Raw genomic sequence first — 20,697 nt, forward strand, 5'->3', positions numbered from 1 at the left:
TCCAAGCACTAGTATTTATGAAAATTTTACCATTAACTAGTAAAATTTCGAAACCATGAATGACATCCTTTTTTTGGAAATGCTACGGCGACATCGATATTTATAATGTCACGAAATTTCAATTGTAACATTGAAATGTTATGAATTTGACTGTCGCGACCACTTTTAATGCAAAGTAAATTTAGACAATGGGATTCAGATCGATTAAATAAGAATATGATTCAAATTTAATTTGTTGACTTTTCTATAGGAAGATAGTACATACGCGAGATTAAAACAAACTAATGATGATTAACGGAACAAATACCAGTAGAAATTAGTTTATCTCCGATTTTAACTTGCGACCCGTTTAGTGAAAGGGTTTGACTTGTAGGTGACGAAAAATAGTGCCGCGAGCTCGCTAGTACAAGCTTCTAATGTTAGTACCGCGAGAAATGTGTTTAGCTCCGATTTCAACATGCGACCCCTCTAGTGGAAGGGTTTGACTTGTAGGTGACGAAAAATAGTGTCGCGAGTTCGCTAGTACAAGCTACTAGTGTTAGTACAGCTAGAAATTAGTTTAGCTCCGATTTCAACTTTCGACCAGTCAAGTGAAAGGGATGGACTTGTAGATGACGAAAAATAGTGTCGCGAATTCGCTAGTACAAGCTACTAGTGTTAGTACAAGTAGAAATTAGTTTAGCTCCGATTTCAACTTGCGACCCCTCTAGTGAAAGGGTTTGACTTGTAGGTGACGAAAACTAGTGTCGCGAGTTCGCTAGTACAAACTACTAGTGTTAGTACAGGTAGAAATTAGTTTAGCTCCGATTTCAACTTTTGACCGGTCAAATGAAAGGGATTGACTCGTAGGTGACGAAAAATAGTGTCGCGAGTTCGCTAGTACAAACTACTAGTGTTAGTACAGGTAGAAATGAGTTTAGCTCCGATTTCAACTTTCGACCGGTCAAATGAAAGGGATTGACTCGTAGGTGACGAATAATAGTGTCGCGAGTTCGCTAGTACAAGCTACTAGTGTTAGTACCGCGAGAAATTAGTTTAGCTCCGATTTCAACTTTCGACCGGTCAAGTGAAAGGGTTTGACTTGTGGATGACGAAAAGTAATATCGTGAGTTCGCTAGTACAAGCTACTAGTATTAGTACAGGTAGAAATTAGTTTAGCTCCGATTCAAACTTTCGACCGGTCAAATGAATGGGTTTGACTTGCAGGTGACCAAAACTAGTGTCGCGAGTTCGCTAGTACAAGCTACTAGCATTAGTACAGGTAGAAATGAGTTTAGTTTCTATTTCAACTTTCGACCGGTCAAGTGAAAGTGTTTGACTTGTAGGTGACGAAAAATAAAATCGCGAGTTCTCTAGTACGAGCTATTAATATTAGTACCGATAGAAATAAGTTTAGCTCCGAATTCAACTTTCGACCGGTCAAGTGAAAGAGTTTGACTTGACAAATTCACTTGTCCAAGCTATAAGTGTTAGTACCGGTTGAAATTAGTTTAGGTCAAACCCTTTTCACTTGACCAGTCGAAAGTTGAATTTGGAGCTTAACTAGTTTCTACCGGTACTAACATTAGTAGCTTGTACTAGCGAGCTCGTGACACTATTTTTCGTCACCTGCAAGTCAACCCTTTCACTTGACCAGTCAAAAGTTGAAAGCAGAGTTGAACTTATTTCTACTAATTTCTACTAATACTAGTAGCTTGTACTAGCAAACTCGCGACACTATTTTTCGTCATGTACAAGTCAAACCCTTTCACTTGACTGGTCGAAAGTTGAAATCGGAGCTAAACTAATTTCTACCTGTACTAATACTAGTAGCTTGTACTAGCGAATTCGCGACACTATTTTTCGTCACCTAAAAGTCCATCCCTTTCATTTGACCGGTCGAAAGTTGAAATCGGAGCTAAACTAATATCTCGCGGTACTAACACTAGTAGCTTGTACTAGCGAACTCGCGACACTATTTTTCGTCATCCACAAGTCAAACCCTTTCACTTGACCGGTTGAGAGTTGAAATTGGAGCTAAACTAATTTCTACCTGTACTAATACTAGTAGCTTGTACTAGCGAACTCACGACACTATTTTTCGTCACCTATGAGTCAATCCCTTTCATTTGACCGGTCGAAAGTTGAAATCGGAGCTAAACTAATTTCTCGCGGTACTAACACTAGTAGCTTGTACTAGCGAACTTGCGACACTATTATTCGTCATCCATAAGTCAAACCCTTTCACTTGACTGGTCGAAAGTTGAAATCGGAGCTAAACTAATTTCTAGCTGTACTAACACTAGTAGCTTGTACTAGCGAATTCGCGATACTAGTTTTCGTCACCTACAAGTCAAACCCTTCCACTAGAGGGGTCGCAAGTTGAAATCGGAACTAAACTAATTTCTACTTGTACTAACACTAGTAGTTTGTACTAGCGAGCTCGCGACACTAGTTTGCGTCACCTACAAGTCAAACCCTTCCACTAGAGGGGTCGCAAGTTGAAATCGGAGCTAAACTCATTTCTACCAGTACTAGCACTAGTAGCTTGTACTAGCGAACTCGCGACACTATTTTTCGTCACCTACAAGTCAAACCCTTCCACTAGAGGGGTCGCATGTTGAAATCGGAGCTAAACACATTTCTCGCGGTACTAACATTAGTAGCTTGTACTAGCGAATTCGCGACACTATTTTTCGTCACCTACAAGTCAAACCCTTTCACTAGAGGGTTTGCATGTTGAAATCGAAGCTAAACTAATTTCTCGCGGTACTAGTGCCGTTAATCATCATTAATTTGTTTTAATTTCGCGTTTAATCTCCCCAAAGACACAACAACTGATTAATATTCCAACCATCGATCAATATGATCGATCTAAACGGTTTCATTTTAACAACCCTTGCGTAAAGCTCTTTAATTTTGGCCTTTTTCGCGAAATTTTTCTAGTTCATGGTAAAAATTTCATAGTTACTAGTGTTGGTAATTATAACTTATAAATATTTTAAAACTTCTAACATTCATTGTAATAACCCTCCCACCAATCCCGTTGCGCGCTACAAACTGTTTAACCAATTCTATTAATTAAATTATTCGTACAGATTTCTTAATCGCCCCCCAAACACAAAACACACGGCCCACACACCGTGTGCTAAAGAGAGCCGCGCGCGCTGATCGGTGAGCCGCCGTGTCCTCACGGTAGATGCTCGGTGTTCCTAAACGCACGCGGCTAGATAAACGCAAACGCAGTTTTCGAACCGCTCGAGCTCTCGAATAGGCGCGCGCAAATTCGCTCAGCTCAAAAATTTTCAATCTGCGTTTTGGTCGCAAATTTCTCGAGAGAATTTCGAGCAATCAAATGTGCCCGTGAACCGAGAACGAAAGAGCTGCGTTTTATTTGCTCTTTCTCATTCGACGCACTCCTGCGTGTTGAACCCTGGTTGAGAACTTAAGGAACTTAATTCTATGTATCTTTAAATAGTTAACTCGCCACCGTTCGGATGTCAATGCGGCAAATGAACACGGAAACACACCGCTGCATTACGCTTGCTTCTGGGGCTACCAAGCTATCGCCGAAGAACTGGTCAACAACGGAGCCCTGGTATCGCTGGCCAACAAGGACGGCGACACCCCGCTGGACAAGGCCAAATCGACAGTGGCCACAAAGTGAGTTAGCTTATTATTTTTCTTTATGTTAAACTAGTTTTAAATTACCATTTAATTGTGTTCAAAAGGCTTCACAACTTGGCAATTGAGAGTGGACAGGAGCTGAAGAAGATCAGCTTCAAGGACCAAAACTGGCTGGGATTGAAAACTCGGTCTCGAGATGCGACTTTGTCCCGTTTCAAGGGCATCAACATTCAGGATCTGATGCTTCATTCCAAACTGGCCATCACTCCGGGAGGTGAAACGTGGCGCGGAAGGTGGCAAAACAACGATATCGTCGCTAAGATCTTGGCCATCCGAGAATGCAACACCCGCACTAGTCGTGACTTCAATGAGGAATTTCCGAGACTACGAATCTTTTCGCATCCAAACATTCTGCCATTGATCGGTGCCTGCAATTCTCCGCCTCGATTGATCGTCATCAGCCAGTACATGCCCCGGGGATCGCTGTACGATCTGCTGCATGGTGCCGCCGGAATCGTTGTGGATACGGCTCAAGCCGTCCGGTTTGCTCTGGACATTGCCCGTGGAATGGCCTATTTGCACTCACTGGAACGAATCATCCCGGAGTATCATCTCAACAGCTTCCATGTAATGGTGAGTGGGAATATTAAACAATATTTTCTCTATTGTGTTTTGGGCCTACTTGGTTGAATGATTCAACTGAATCAAAGCAGTCGAAAGATTCCTTTTAATTCAGCGCTCACTAAAAAAAAGTAAGTTGCTACTTACCGTGGTTGAATTAAAAGGAATCTTTCGATTGCTTTGAATCAGGATTCACAATATTTGATTTTAATCTCAAAATATTAAAACGAAATTTAATTTTTTAGATCGACGACGACTTGACTGCCCGTATCAACATGGCCGATGCAAAGTTTTCGTTCCAGGAGCGCGGTCGGGTCTATCAGCCGGCGTGGATGAGTCCGGATATGTTGCAACGGAAACGGACCGATCGCAACTGGGAGGCCTGCGATATGTGGAGCTTTGCCATCTGTGTATGGGAGCTGGCCACCCGGGAGGTCCCGTTTGCGGATCTTTCACCGATGGAAGCCGGTATGCATATCGCCATGGAAGGTCTTCGCGTGACGATTCCTCCGGGAACGTCACCACATCTGTCGAAGCTGATTAAAATTTGCATGAACGAAGATCCGGGCAAGCGTCCGAAGTTTGATATGATTATTCCGATTTTGGAGAAAATGAAACGCTAAACCACCATAAGTGACGGACGAAGAAAAGTGCCTTTAACAAAGAATGATTTCTTTCGAATTTAATTTATTTAAACTACTACTTTTACCTATTCTGTTCCCGTAAAACTCTTATCGAAAATAACTCTGCCAAAATGTAATCGTGTGCTAAATTCTATTAACCACCAAGCGATTGGAATGAAATGTTTTTAGTTTAGTATTCTATATGTTCAAATTTGTTAATATTTAGACACCTCTTTTTAAAGACAATCCCATAATCAACTAAAAAAACTATATCGAAATGTGTCTTATAATATGAAACGTTTGAGTATTAAAACAAACAATAGAAAAAGCCCAGAAGTGTTAGGAAGAACTAGACCCAGCATTGCGCGCGCCCATGCACAACGCAGCTAATTATCGTCGACGCACAAGTTCTAAGGACTCTTATATGTATACCTAGTAGTGCATGGCAGTTCAACTTAACAAAAGTTTTAATGTGTAGAGAGAAATATATTTTCTAAACATTTTATTAATATTGATATTGTTTTTTATCATCCGAAATTTCCTAATATTAGAGAAAGATAAATAATCTTTGAAACAGGGACGTCATTGTCAATCAAAAATCGGATCCGAAGTAAATCGATTTGTCTTCTCTTATTTTCGCCCATACACACCGGGGGTGAATGGATTGGAAACCACCCAGTTGGCGTGAACCCAAGAAAGAAAATGTGACACACGTCCGTGACCTGCTTCAAGGATGCGCTTTTCCGCTTTATTAGAAACGTAGGTAGGTACGGCTTTTGTTTGGTTCTCAAATCTGAAATGGAGCAGGAAAGTCCGCTCAGTTTTTCCAGCAAGCGCCACTCTCAGCCTAGGTAACTCATTCTCGGAAAAGCGCTTTTGTGAGAAAATTCTATCGTAAAGCTTCGATCGAAGCTTTGGGAAGTTATCAGAAACTGATTTGAATTTAAATTTAAAAATCTGAACATAAAATCATAAATTGAAATTATAATACAATGATTCTACAAAACGGCAGTAGAAAAAAAACAGCTTTAAAGGGTGTTTATTCAAGTCTGTATGGAAAAACCTGGTAGGTTTTTTTTTTAAATTTAAGATCTATCAGAAACTATTTTCGAGAGATAATCGAAAACAAACCCTAGAAATTTCTCAGGCGGGTTACCCAGAAAGACTTCTTCAACGTTTTGGCACGTTTGACAGCAATCCCATCCGTTCCAGAAATGCAAAGATGTTTTGCAGTAACTAGCTCCTCTGACTTATCAAACGATCCTTCCTGATTGGTATTGAAAAAAACTAATGCGGATTCTATGATATTTACACAAATATTGCCACACTACCTGCTTTAAACTGTGATACTCTTAGGTCAAAGAGTAACAATCAATCCGGATTGATATTTTGAGAAAAAAAAACAATCATAAGGAAAAAGCCGCCGCCGTTGGAGATATCCGATAACTTTATGATAATTCTCATCGCCTCATCGCCGCTGATAGATTGAACAGGTCAGCTGTTGACAGATCGAACAGATAAATCAGCTAAAACGTTGGACTAAGCATTTCGAACAACTCTTCCGAGTCACGAATAGCTGTGGCCAACAGAACCCGCAGCTCGGAAGGCCAACAAAAAGTCGCATTATTGGTGTCAACTCGGAAGTGCCATCGCTGGCTGAAATAGAAGCGACAATCAAAGACATGAAATTCAACAAAGCGCCTGGGATTGCCATTCTGCTGATATTCTGAAAGGCGACCCTGCCTTGTCAGCACGAATGTTGCACCGTTTTTTCGTTGACATTTGAGATACTGTAACATATCCGGCCGACTGGATGCAGGGTGTCGTTGTGAAGGTCCCTAAGAAAGTAGACTTAACAGAGTGTGGTAACAGGCGTGGTTGACGTTGATCTGTACAACCCTTGAAGTACTCTTCAAAGTGATCCTGAACAGGATCCAGAAGAAAATGGACGCTACACTTCGAGGGCATCAAGATGGATTCCGATCCGGATGATCATGTGTGGACCACTGTAACCGGTACATCGGATCTAAAATATTATTTAAGGCGAACTCAATAACTGATATGAATTATCGACAATATACAATGCAAAATAATAAATCTTTTCTGCATTTCATCTGAAACTTAAACTAACTAAAGATTACTTAAAATATTCCGTTAAAGTAATATGAACGTGACAACAAAATTTCCGAATTACAACTTCATGGAACCACCTTCAGCGAACAATCATTAAGTGCAATTACTGCTTAAGCTGCTTACTTCCGAAGATCAGTTGAATGGCCTCTTTCGGGGAGTTTTTGTACACCTAAATTGGAGAGAGAAAAAGTTTGGCTCCTGAAATTGATTTCCGAATGGAAAGGCAAGGTTTATTCGAGTATTCGCGAAAAAAGATTTGATCGTTTAACTTCTCGATTAGATTCCATCATCGTCTGGTCCGTCGAATGGCTTTAGAGACTCTCCATTTCCAGTATTCTTGTGTTCTAGATTTGTAAACCCCCAAACTAGTACTCTAATTGTTGATCAGCCCTCTTTACGTAGCTCATACGGTTTAGAAATTGTATAGGAAAGTGTGCTTGTGGTGCCAAGATTTGCTACATAAAAGAGATCCGCAACACTTGTTACACCGTTGCCGGAAACTCGATCGGTAGCCAACGCAGCACACGGCTTGTCACCATCCACCATCTTGCCGGGTTCAACCGAATGCAACAGAACGCGCTCACATTATTGGTCAGTCCCGCAACAACACAGCGAGGATTTCACTCGCCATGCGATCACCCGCTGGCCATCAAAAGGTTCTACGCCGTTATCCGATACTTCCAAGCGCCCGTCGACCGACATTCATTAGGAGAGAGAGCAGTAGGCAGCACCAGAGGTCGCTAAACCGCCTAGAAAGAAGTTCCCCGAAACCCCGCCATTGCTACAGCGAAACGTGAGTATGTACTCATATATTGTGCAACAATTTGTATTGGAGATGTACCGAATAGTGGTATTCGGTGAATGGCCGAATTCCGAATATTCACCTCTTCAACAATTCGGCCAAACGAATATTTGGCCGAATATTCGGTCGAATATTCTGTTTAGTTTTCCATAGAAATACAAAAGCGATAATTTCATTTTCCTTCTATATCTTCCATCTTAATGCCCCTCATATTTTAAAGTCGATTATTTTCAATAAGATTTATAATAGATCAGATCTACTTTAATAGAAGGTCGCTTTGGTTTTCGAAATGTTACCATTAGCAGAGAGGACATCAGATGACTTGTCGCTTCTAGGACGTTTATCACCAAGTTCCTATGAAATCTCGGACAAAACATGTCAAAACAGCTGCCAAGCTACGTGAAACTGCTGATTTGATATCGAATCTCATCAGATGTCTCCCAAAGTAGTTGCCAAAAAGAACGATAATCTTTAACCCGAAGCATCCCATACTTTCTACCACACGCATATCCACACGACCGGATTTTTTTAAAAACTTGGAAAAAACTTAAAGTTTAAACTTTTCATTGAATCACAGCAGCAGTGTTTAAATCGTTTCTAAGGATTAAACAAAAATTGATGTTTATTTTAAAATTAACTCTTCAAAATCGTTTTGCAACGTAAAATCCAAAAAATTTCAAAAAGAAATTTGAGTATTTTATTTGCTTTAGCAAATAATGTTAATATCCCGCTCAGATTAAACTTTTCTCGAATACTTTAATCGATTTATGGGCAAGCCTGGAAATATCAAGAAAATTTGTTATAACGATAATCAAAATAGAAAGCTATCTACAGTGAAAGCTACACAAATATTTCTAATATTATTTACTGAAACCATAAGTTTTTGATGAGTTTGAAGCTTTTTCAACATTACTTTAGCATATTTTATATGTTATCCAACATCAGTTGAAAAGGCCTATTTGGCCGAATACTTAGCTCCACTATTCGGTGAACCGAATATTCATCTTAACGGTTTTTTGGCGGTATTCGGCGCCGAATATTCGATCGACCATCTCCACTTTGTATTAACAGACAATTGTATCAATAAGGCCGGAACAAATTTCGACTACTTCTTTTGTCACTCGGAGTTGGAACGTCGCAAGGGGGGGGACAATAAAAAGTAATGCGAAAAACAAATAAATTGGAATAATTTGCACGAAAGCTTGAATGCAACAAAATAACATACTATATCATTGCACAAAACCTATAAATCAAGTAATTTCTTATTGAATAATTCAATAAAATCAAGAATACAAAAGGTGAAAAAACTTTCACCTTCCAAAATTTGTATTTTGGTCTTTTAATCTTTCGGATATTTTAAATTGTTTGTCGAAGTTTACGTCAAATACTTCAAACTTTATTTATTCCCCCCTTCGGGTTTTTGGAAATTCCGAAGGGGGGGGGGGGGGGGGTGACAAAAGAAGAAATTGATATTTATTCCAGCCTAATTTACGGCCCGCAACTTTTGCCAATTTACGTTGCGCGTGCCGGAAGATTAATCCGCGACATTTATTCTGCCGGATTGCCGAATTGGGTCGGACAGAGGAGCCGTTAAAGTACACACTAAAACTGCAATTATTCCGCTCGGGATTATGGTTTAACGAATCACAGGGAAATTGCTTAGACATCACGAAACTCTAATTGAAATCCATTCGAATCTCGTGAAACATCATTACTCCTGAAATATGAGACGAAATTCCTACGAGTGCAAAGGAACTCGAAGGAATCTCCTGAAAAACAGACGATGAGCTCCTGTAGCACGTTAGACACATTTGTTTTCCTTTTCCCTGTCGCTGTCAAACATTCCTTCTCTTTCCGTTCAAATTGCGACAATTAAACGCTGAGGATGATGTCATGCTGAGGCGACAAGCAACGCTTTGCGTTATACGTCCCAATGAGAAAGCAATGCAACGCATTGATATGTCATACTGGCGCGCCATGTCGCTTTGAAATTCACTACAAATCGTCACTTCTCTACATCTGATAATGCTTGGAATCGTCTTCTTTCTTTCGGGAACCATTAAAAACTTATCAGATCATGCTCGGATTGCAAGAATGCCGAAATTTGAACCGACAAAATTCCTTGTTTTTTTGTCGGAACTTAGAATTCATGAAAATTTTCTCGCCGATTAAAATATTTTTTAGTTTATTATCACAAGTTCGGACGGATCTTCAAACTATTGTGCTTAAAACCCGGAATCACCACTGGAAACCGAGAAAAAACAATATTCCCATTGGATTTCCTACTTGTCGTGCTTCAAAACACACTGGCATCAGCTTTGTGGCGCTTTCCGAAGCCATCTCATCGTAATGGATGAGAACTTGATTGGATCGATGGACTGTTGACCAAACCGAGGATTTCCACAATCGAGCAGCTAAATGATCTTGACCTGGCTGACGATATTGTTTTGCTCGCCCAAACACAACCGGATATGCAGTGCATACCCTCGACGACCTCACCAAAAGTTACAGGCAGAAGGTCTCAGAGTCAATGTCGAAAAAACCTAATCGATAGAAATAAACACAGGAAATCCCTCCAGTTTCATGGTAGCTGGGCAACAAGTTGAGAAAGTGGAGTGCTTTCAGTATCTTGGTAGCCAGAAAACGCCTGATGGTGGTACCAGGAAAGACATCGGAACCCGGATCAGAAAAGCCTACGAGTCTCAGGAACATCTGGCGCTCACGTCAGATATCTCTACGAACGAAAATTTGAATCTTTACCTCAAACGTGGAATCCGTATTGCTGTACGGGTGCAAAATTTGGTGCATATATGCAGTAACGACGCGAAAACTACAAGTAGGTATTTGTAAACCGCTGCCTGCGGAATATCATCCGCGCTTGGTGGCCTGGCAACTGGATCTTAAATGAGGAACTACATCGCCGGTGGCATCAAAAGGCGCTAAAAATCCAGATTCGGGAACGTAAGTAGAGGTTTTTTTTTGTTTCAATTATACATATTCGTTTCAACATCTTTATGTCATTCGCGACTTATATCAACGATGCAGTAGGCGGACACTCATTGAAAAACATATCCGGCACAACTGTGTTCGATGTTTACTCTCGGGCTTGAACTACGGACATCGGCTCAGGAAGCAACTGACTTTCCAACTGAGCTTTATCACAAGCCCTGTAAGTGGAGATGGATTGGGCACACGTTGCGAAAAGATAAGAACGAGATTTGCAGAGAGGCGCTTGAATTTCCAGAAGGACATCGGAGAAGAGGCAGACCCAGAAACTCGTAGCCTAGCCGCTCAAATCCGAACTGTCGACGAGAGTCTTGACTGGGATCAAGTGAAGACGCTGACTCCGGATCGTCAACAGTGGAGGTCTTTAACCACGGCCCTATGCATCGAAGGATCGGCGCGGGAACATTAAGTGAATAAGTATGGAAGAGTGGGGAATGGGCCACATTTTTTCGTTGTTCCATAACTTCTTTATCATAAAAGATAAAATGAAAATAAAAAATGGTATGGTTTTCTACATTTTCAAGGTATCATAAGGTATTTAAAAAAAAAATTTGATAAGTTATTTTCCCCAAATTCTGATTGTTTGAAAAAAAAGCAATATTTTTTGGATTTTGAAAAATGGTGGGGAATCGTGGGCCACCAAATCCAAATTGACCAAATGACATGCAAAGCTTATGAGTTGACCCAAAACTGTAATTTCATAATTCATTTCGTTATTTAAAAGATATTTCAGATTATGAAATAAAAAAGACAGCTGTGTATGATCGCATAGATTCCAAAACCTGGCTCGCGAACGTTTTGGCAAAATTTCTTATATAGGATGGACAAAATATTTTTCATAACTCTTCATTTGGCATAAGAAAATTTTGCTGACAGGTGATACGTATTTTAAGTTCTGAATGTGTATAAAAACATAAAAATATAGGTGGTTCAAGATGTGTGGCCCACGATTCCCCACAAGCTATGACTTGCAAATTGGTTGCGTTTGTGTGACTTATTGATGTTTGATCAAAAATTCCTTTTCCACGTGAAAGATCATGACAAAACTAAGATCATAAGCGTATGAGCATATTTTTGTTATGAACTTTAGGTTCCCCATCGATGAAATTAGCGGGTGTTTTTTTAATTATGAAAGTAAATTTTTCTAACTTTTTTAAGCTTGATAAATAAAAGAAGCATATGATGCGTATTTCAGTCAACAACACATAGGAATACATGCTCACGCAAAGCGACGACGATGACAGTTGGTTTGAGATTATTATCTCAACACACATCTGAGATATTAAAAGTGGCCCACGTTTCTCCATGGCACACGATACCCCACTCTCCCCTAAGTAATTTCTATAGTCAATTCAAAGTACCAAACAACTGGAAAAAACAAAACATGATGAATCTCATTCGCTTAAAGTTAGTTTGCATCGATCATTTGCAAGTCATACGTTTTTAAAAAGTTTTACTTTCTAATAATTTAAAGATTCAATTTGAAAAACAAATAATCAAAAGGTTATTTAATAAAAAGGGGTTGAAGTATGAAGAAGCTTAGATTTCTTAACCTTAACAGTAATGTTATCTCTTCGAATAAAAAGGAAAAATCAAAGTGTACAACAGAGTTATTCGAATTAGTTAAAAAAATTAGACGTGTAATAAAACACTCCAATATTATTATGATCATTGGTTCAAAAAAGGTTGAACATTGAAAATTTATGCTAGTTCGAACAGCTGTAGGGACTTGCATTGAGAATGGTATTTTTAGACATTTCACGCAGGAGAAGTATAAAAACTCATTTCTTATCAACAAATTCATCACTGTTTCAAAGAGTCGTTTACTTTTAAATATTAATTTTCTAAATTTTCGCAAAGCTAAAATTAAGACAATTTTTTCAAATGCAGATCGCATTACGATAAGCGGTTCCAAGTTTTAAGTGATTTTCTTGATCTTTTAGCTTGTTTATTGAAATTCCTTTCATTGTTTTCACCATGAAAAAAATCCAAAGATAATGGATTTAAATGGATTTATAAATGCCGCCGGTCGTGGCCTAGAGGATAGCGTTCCAGTCTTCTAAGCCAGAGTCCATGAGATCGAATCCCGATCACGGCACATATAGTACTCTTTCTGTGGTCTGGTGGTTTTAGCATTTGTAAGATGCTAGCCATAATATCCTTGAAAGATGTACGCCTTAGAGTTAAGTAAAAAAATTAGATCTCTTCAAAGAAACATGAAGTTTCACTGAGATCCTATATGTGTGTGTTCGTTTTTAAAAAAAAAAAAAAAAAAAATTGAATTCATATAATTGAAGACTTTTTAATATTCTGATAATTAAACTCTCCCCTGACAGGATTTGCCAGACGATTTACAAATACACTGCCGGCCAAAAGTTTGGGATCACCTCCTCAAAAACATGAAAATTTTGATCGGCCATGTCTCAGCCATCTTATTAAATATTGGAATTCTTTTGATCTCATTCAAGGGATCGTGAGCAAACCCTTCTTTGTATGTAATTGACAAAATGTTAATATTATATTTATATGACTTCAATTTAGCTTCAAGTTGGGACATTTTTCTAAAACCGAACTTAAAATTCAAAACCGATCATCTCAGGGTGGGGTGGACCCAATTTCAAAATTCGAGTTGCATTCGATTCCTTTTTTCGTACTTAATAAAACACATTTGTTTAATTTTGTGCGAAAAATTTACAACCTACTTTAAATATATAAAACAGCTACTCAAGTCATCGTCCAAAAGTTTGGGATCACCCCGTAGTATGGTACAACGGCCAAAAGTTTGGGATCAGTCTTCTAAAACATGTACTCTTAAATATTTCACGCGTATCTCTGTTATCGAACAACGTATTGTTTTTTTCTGGTTCGCTGATTTAGAAGTTATGAGTTGAAGCTTTATTGGATATTTCGTTAAAATATTTTTGAAGACTAACTTCTTCGGAACTTTAAGTAGCTAAAGTTTCATCATTTTCAGATGATTTTAAGCAAAACTATGCAAATTTGTTTTGACCATAACTAACTTGTCTCACAAGTTGTTGCAGATCAGATTGGCTTATTTGCAAGCTTATAAATTGCACTAAATTTGGAAGTCTTAGCTCAAAAAATATATCGTCTTAAATAAAAGTGCATGTTTTAAAAGACTGATCCAAAACTACGGGGTGATACCAAACTTTTGGAAGATGATTTGAGTAGCTATTTTGTATATTTTAAGTACATTGCAAATTTTTCGCACATAATCAAACGAATGTGTTTTAATAAGTACGAAAGAAGGGTTCGGATGGAACTCGAATTTTGAAATTTAGTCCATCCCACCCTGAGATGATCGGGTTTGAAATTTATGTTGGCTTTTGAAAAACGCCTCAAATTTAGCTAAATTTTGGTCATATAAAATCAATATTAACATATATTGAAATTCAATATTAACATTTTGTCAATTATATACAAAGAAGGTTTTGCTAACGATCTCTTGAATGAGATCAAAAGAATTCCTCTATGTAATAAGATTGCTGAAATATGGCCGATCAAAATTTTCATGTTTTCGAGGAGGTGATCCCAAACTTTTGGCCAGCAGTGTATAAAGATTAGAACTATTTTTAAGCCATTTCATTTGTTCTAATTGCGGTTTTTCTGTAGATAACTTGTTGAGGCAGCCCATAGCCATGTGTCAATTTAGAATGACCATCAAAACTTGATGGCAACTCTGGGTAGAAGTAGAACTAAACAAATAACAAGATAGATAGTTTGAGTGCTGAAAATCAACCACCTGGTGCAAAAGGCTTGCGATTTAGATTAAAATATAGTTAAAATCCTTAAGATTATCAGTGGCTTTAATTGCAAAGTGCTTTACTTCTAGAAGTATCATCCACGGTTAGTAATAATCACTTTCAAATAATAAAAACATAAAAATATACCCTAAAAATACTTACGAATATAGGACACGAGGAGATCGAATTGGCACGTTAGGCAATTATTAGCCCAAACCTGAAAATTTAAAATAAGGAAACTGTGAGTATAATAACCTAAATACTTACCTGAAATACTTACCTGAATACTTACCAAAATACTTACCTGATACAGCTAAGATAAATTCGCAAGTTAGTTTGATTAACAGATCAAACATAACCTCAAAGAAGTCAGAATTATCAATCAGATAAAAATACCTTCTCCGCTGTGCATAATAGACACAATCATTGTAAGTTATAACAAATCAATATTAAAAGAAGGAAACTAAATTTCTAAATTTAAATTAGGTTGATTTAAGGCAGTTTGGAGAAGAAGATCAAGGGAAGATTAAATCCTGTCAGTAAAAGCCTAAGGAGAGAAGGTTAACTATAAAATTTGTAAGTAATCTTAGTCTTAACAAATATTTTAAGCATCTAAAAGATTTAATACACTTTCAGTTGAGCTGATTTATACTGCTGCAAAAAATAGTAATCCGTCTCAAATAGATCCGAAAATACCGGAACAAACTCAAAAATTTTATATCGGATTAACGGATCAATACCTTTAAAATGGCATCAAGGCAGGATTTCACAATTACCGCCTGTGAAAAATGTGGCGAAACTTCTACGCAAGACGAAGGCATGGTAGGATGCAATGGTTGTGCTGGATGGTTCCACTATCGCTGCGTTGGAGTCACAGACGAAGTGAAAAAACAAAAAAAGTGGTTCTGTCCGAGCGAAGCGTGCCAACAATTGTTCTACAAATTTCAAAGAAAGCAAGAAGCAGGGCGAAAGGGTGCTTTGAAGAAAACAGAAGGTTCCGACAAATCAAGCACAACTTCTGAACAAAGAATGAGTCTTTGGAGCGAAAATAAAGATGAAACGATCAGAATGCAGGACACTAATCAGTCTGTCAGAGAAGAAACGCATGAGACTGAAAAACTACAAGCTTTGGAAAAACAAGATATGGAAATCGAGGCAATGACAAGGCAGTACGAATTGGAAGCAGAATTACGGGAACGGAAGCTTAAGTTAGAGGAACAGATGTTGAAAAAAGCTTTAAATGATAAACGGATGTATTTAGAGAAAGCCAAGAAAATGCGTGAATCCTATCAATCCCAAATGGATGCCATGGATAAGGAGTTAGCTGAGCTGAGTATCGGATCTAAGACCGGAATGGCGAAGGGCGGTTGTAGTAAAACTTCGACACCTGTGGGAAAATCTAAACTACACATCAGCAAAAATTCGTCCAAGCTTCCAAAGCGCGGAAGCTGCGATAAAGATACGTCATCAGATTTAGAAAGTAGCACTACTGATAGTATCATGGATAGCTCCTTCTCCGATTCAACAGATAGTGCTTCTGTTAGCTCTTTATACAGTTCAAAAGATGCTTCACGATACCTTGGAACAAATCGAGACGGGCCAACAAAAACTCAGTTGACGGCAAGGAACGGGCTAACACGAAAGTTACCGTCATTTTCTGGCAAGCCAGAAGAATGGCCTCTGTTTATGAGTAGCTACACATCTTCAACTGAAGCGTGTGGTTACAATAATATTGAAAACTTAATTCGTCTGCAGGAAAGTATAAAAGGTCCTGCATTAGAACAAGTACGTGGGATGCTTCTATATCCTAAAACCGTTCCAAAAGTGTTGAAGAAACTTCGACAGTTATATGGTCGTCCTGAATTATTATTACAACACTATGTTGACAAGATTCGTAGTTTAGAATCACCAAAGGCTGAAAGGTTGAATTCTTATATCCCTTTCGGAAATGCCGTGGAACAGCTTTGCGACCATTTGGAAGCCGCTGAATTGAAAACCCATTTAATGAACCCCACGTTGATCCAGGATCTCGTGGCTAAATTACCAGCCATCAACAAAAGAGAATGGGCTCGTTACAAAAAGAGAAAGTCTGTAGTCAATCTTCGCACCTTTGCTAAATTCGTTTCCAAAATTGTGGCGGAAATCTGCGAAACAAATATCGACTTGAGTCAATCGTCAGATCCCCAAAAAGTAAGATCCAAAGAGAAAGCAGTTTTCAATCACATAACCGAAGAAAGGCCGAGGAATACTCAAAAGCCGTGCAAAGCTTGTGGGCGTACGGACCATCGTTTACGTTTCTGTGACGTTTTCAAAAACATGCCACAAGCGCAACGTCTAGAGTTGGCAGAACAGTGGCAAATTTGCCATACTTGCTTGAACGATCATGGTCAACTCACTTGTCGATTCCGTAGAATGCGCTGTAATGTAGGAGATTGTCAGGGGCGTCACCATTCCTTGCTCCATCCGTCAGATGGTCCAATCGTATCTTTAAATGCACACTTTCCAAACTCGTCAAATATCATGTTTCGAATGATTCCCGTAAGTTTACGTTTTCGCGGAAAAGTCGTGAACACGATTGCCTTCCTTGATGAAGGAGCGTCAGTCACCCTGATCGAGAATTGTCTCGCAAAAAGATTAAACTTAGTTGGCCAACTAGACCCACTCACCATTAAATGGACGGCAGATGTAACACGAACCGAGAAAGATTCAATTCGAGCAGATATGCAAATATCATCGAAGGCGAACAGTGACGGTTGGGTGCTACGAGGTGTTCGAACGGTATCTCAACTACTTCTACCTGTGCAAACTTTGAACGCTGAGGAACTTAAAGTGCATTATCCTTTTCTAACTGAAGTACCAGTTCAATCCTTCTCTGGAGAAAGGCCTGGACTTCTCATCGGACTGAATAATTTGGATGTGATGGCCCCCCTGGAGACTAGACTAGGAAACGTCGGTGACCCTATTGCAGTACGGTCCAAATTAGGTTGGTCGATTTACGGCCCAATCGGGGAAGCGATAACATGTTCGACTAGTGGTTATGTAGGAATCCATGTGGAACCTACTAACCAGGAAATACATGATTTACTTAAACTATATTATTCTGTAGATGAGTCTGTTGAGTCAATATCAACTGAATCAAAGGAAGACCAGAGAGCGCGTCGTATATTGGAAACGACCACGATGAGAATCGGTGACCGTTTCGAAACCGGGCTTCTGTGGAATACAGATAGCCCCTGGTTTCCAAATAGCTACGGTATGGCATTTGGTCGCATGCAGGAACTCGAACGGCGACTAATAAATAAGCCTCAACTGTACGGAAATATTTGTTCACAAATCGAACAATACTTACAAAAGGGCTATGCTCACATAGCGACAGCTGAAGAACTGTCGGAAACCAACTCCCACCTAACGTGGTACTTGCCGCTGAATGTGGTTTTGAATAAAAATAAGCCCGATAAAGTTCGTTTAGTTTGGGATGCGGCAGCCTCGGTTAAAGGGGTTTCACTGAATTCTCAACTATTGAAAGGTCCAGATATGACGGTGTCCTTGCCGGCTGTCATCAATCGTTTCCGGGAGCGCCGAGTCGCCTTTGGAGCCGACCTTAAGGAGATGTATCATCAAATCCGAATAAGGACAGAAGATAGGCAAGTACAAAGGTTTCTTTTCCGCGCAGATCGCTCCAAGCCTCCCACAACTTATGTCATGGATGTAGCCACCTTTGGCGCAACATGCTCCCCGTGTTCGGCTCAATATGTAAAGAACCTTAACGCTAGTGAATTCGCGACAGAGTACCCCAAGGCATCGGCTGCAATTGTAAATAATCATTATGTTGACGATTATTTTGACAGCGTAGACACTGTAGAACAAGCGATTGAATTAGCCACTCAGGTACGATACATTCATATCAAGGGCGGGTTTGAGATTCGGAACTGGGTCTCAAATTCAAGAGAATTGCTTATTAAAATAGGTGAGCCTAATGCGATCCAAAGTATTCAAATCAGCCGAAACAAAGAGACCAACAATGAACGAGTCTTAGGAATTATCTGGAACCCGCAAGATGACATGTTTTCTTTTTCCACTACTCATAGAGACGAAGTTAGAAAATACTTACATGGAGATTCACGACCGACTAAACGTATCGTCCTCAGTTGCGTCATGGGGTTTTTTGATCCGTTGGGCTTACTCTCTCCATTCACTGTACTGGGAAAGATGCTTATTCAGGACCTGTGGCGCACTGGCTGCGAATGGGACGAAAAAATAGATGACGATTCATATGCCAAGTGGAAAAAATGGATCAGCATGATGTCCCAAGTTGAAAACGTTCGAATCGACCGTTGTTATCTTGGGAATTTACATTCTAGAGATATCGAATCTCTGCAGTGGCATGTGTTTGCGGACGCCAGTGAACACGCGTACGGCTGCGCAGTCTACCTTCGGGTGAAATGGTCTACTGGCATAAAGGTTTCTCTGGTGATGTCGAGCGCCAAAGTAGCTCCATTAAAACGTATATCTGTACCACGACTAGAGCTCATGGCAGCTGTTCGTGGGGCTAAAGTTTTGAAATCCGTTCTACAAAACCACACTCTGAAAGCTGAAAAAAGTTTTTTGTGGACCGACTCTAGGACGGTTCTTAGCTGGATCCGATCTGAGGCACGGAACTATCAACAGTTCGTATCTTTTCGTATTGCTGAAATACAAGAGCTTACAAATGTGTCGGACTGGCGATGGGTTCCCACTAAACAAAATATCGCTGATATACTTACGAAATGGGGCACTGGATTCTCTTTGGAGAACGATTGCTGTTGGTATCGAGGGCCTACTTTCTTATACGACCAGGAAAATCAGTGGCCAGAACAAGTCAATCCGCCACTCAATGTTTCCGAAGAAATTAAACCGTGTTTTTTGCTCTATCATGATAGCGATGAACGGTACCCACTTATCCCCGTGAATAACATGTCAACTTGGAACAAAATATTACGTGTAACCGCTACAGTTTTTCGATATGTTCAAAATTTAAAAAGAAAGAAGTTTGGAAAACCTTTACGTTGCGCGAAAGTTGACATTACACTCAAAGAAATATATCAGGTAAATTTTAGTCGTGTTCAATGCCCGCTTCAGACCGACGAAATACAAAAGGCGGAATCAATCTTATGGAAGCAGGCTCAGCATGATGCGTTTTCTGACGAGATACGTATTCTGGAAAAAAATTCAGAAAGTGACAACGACGAAATCAAATATCGTTTACCGACGTCAAGTAAGTTATTCAAGTTAACACCAACACTCGATGAAGAAGGTATCTTGCGCGTAAAGGGAAGGATGGAAAAAGCAAAACACATAAGCTTTGATACGCGTTTTCCGATCATATTACCTCGTGATCATGTTATTACTCTGCGACTCTTACAACAATACCATGAGAAATTTGGACACGCCAATCGTGAAACTATATTTAACGAAGTCCAACAAAAATTCTTCATCTCAGGTCTACGTCGTGCTATTCGACTCATCGCCAAGAGCTGTATGTGGTGTAAAGTTAACCGCTGCATTCCCCAAGCACCGATAATGGCACCGTTACCAATACAGCGCATATCCCCCCAGATTGGACCGTTTCAAGCCGTTGGAGTGGACTATCTCGGTCCTATTGAAGTCACGATCGGACGACGTACTGAAAAAAGATGGGTGGCAGTTTTCACTTGCCTGTCGGTGAGAGCGATTCACTTGGAACTGGTCTACGGCCTTTCAACCCAATCGTGTCTCATGGCAATTCGCAGATTCATCTGCAAACAAGGTGTTCCGACTGATTTTTTTTCCGACAATGGGACTAACTTCACAGGAGCCTGGAATGAGATGCAAAAAGAAATCAACTATAGATGTGCTGAAGCATTCTCGAGCTCTCGAACAAAATGGCATTTCAATCCTCCTGGTACCCCTCATATGGGAGGCATCTGGGAAAGGATGGTACGTTCAGTGAAGGAATCAATGAAAGTGCTAAATGATGGAAGAAAGCTTACCGATGAGATTCTGTGGACAACGTTATCTGAGGTTCAAGACATGATTAATCTTCGACCTCTGACGTACAAATCACAAGAAGTGTTCGAAGAAGAAGCATTAACTCCTAATCATTTCTTGAGAACAGTCAAAGCGG

At 39.6% G+C, this 20,697-nt stretch overlaps 1 protein-coding gene across 1 annotated transcript in view; it reads left to right on the plus strand.

Moving 5' to 3' along the window:
• Positions 1-5,359, plus strand: part of LOC129757481 (integrin-linked protein kinase) — a 28,319-nt gene extending 22,960 nt beyond the window's left edge. Inside the window, exons 3-5 of the mRNA XM_055754726.1 lie at positions 3,458-3,642; positions 3,711-4,239; positions 4,473-5,359. Of these exons, the coding sequence (XP_055610701.1) occupies positions 3,458-3,642; positions 3,711-4,239; positions 4,473-4,850 (1,092 nt within the window). The 3' untranslated portion in view covers positions 4,851-5,359. The remainder of the gene's footprint in view (positions 1-3,457; positions 3,643-3,710; positions 4,240-4,472) is intronic.
• Positions 5,360-20,697: the final 15,338 nt, after the last annotated feature.

Source organism: Uranotaenia lowii, chromosome 3, assembly GCF_029784155.1.
Source record: "Uranotaenia lowii strain MFRU-FL chromosome 3, ASM2978415v1, whole genome shotgun sequence".
Classification (NCBI taxonomy): Eukaryota; Metazoa; Arthropoda; class Insecta; order Diptera; family Culicidae; genus Uranotaenia; species Uranotaenia lowii.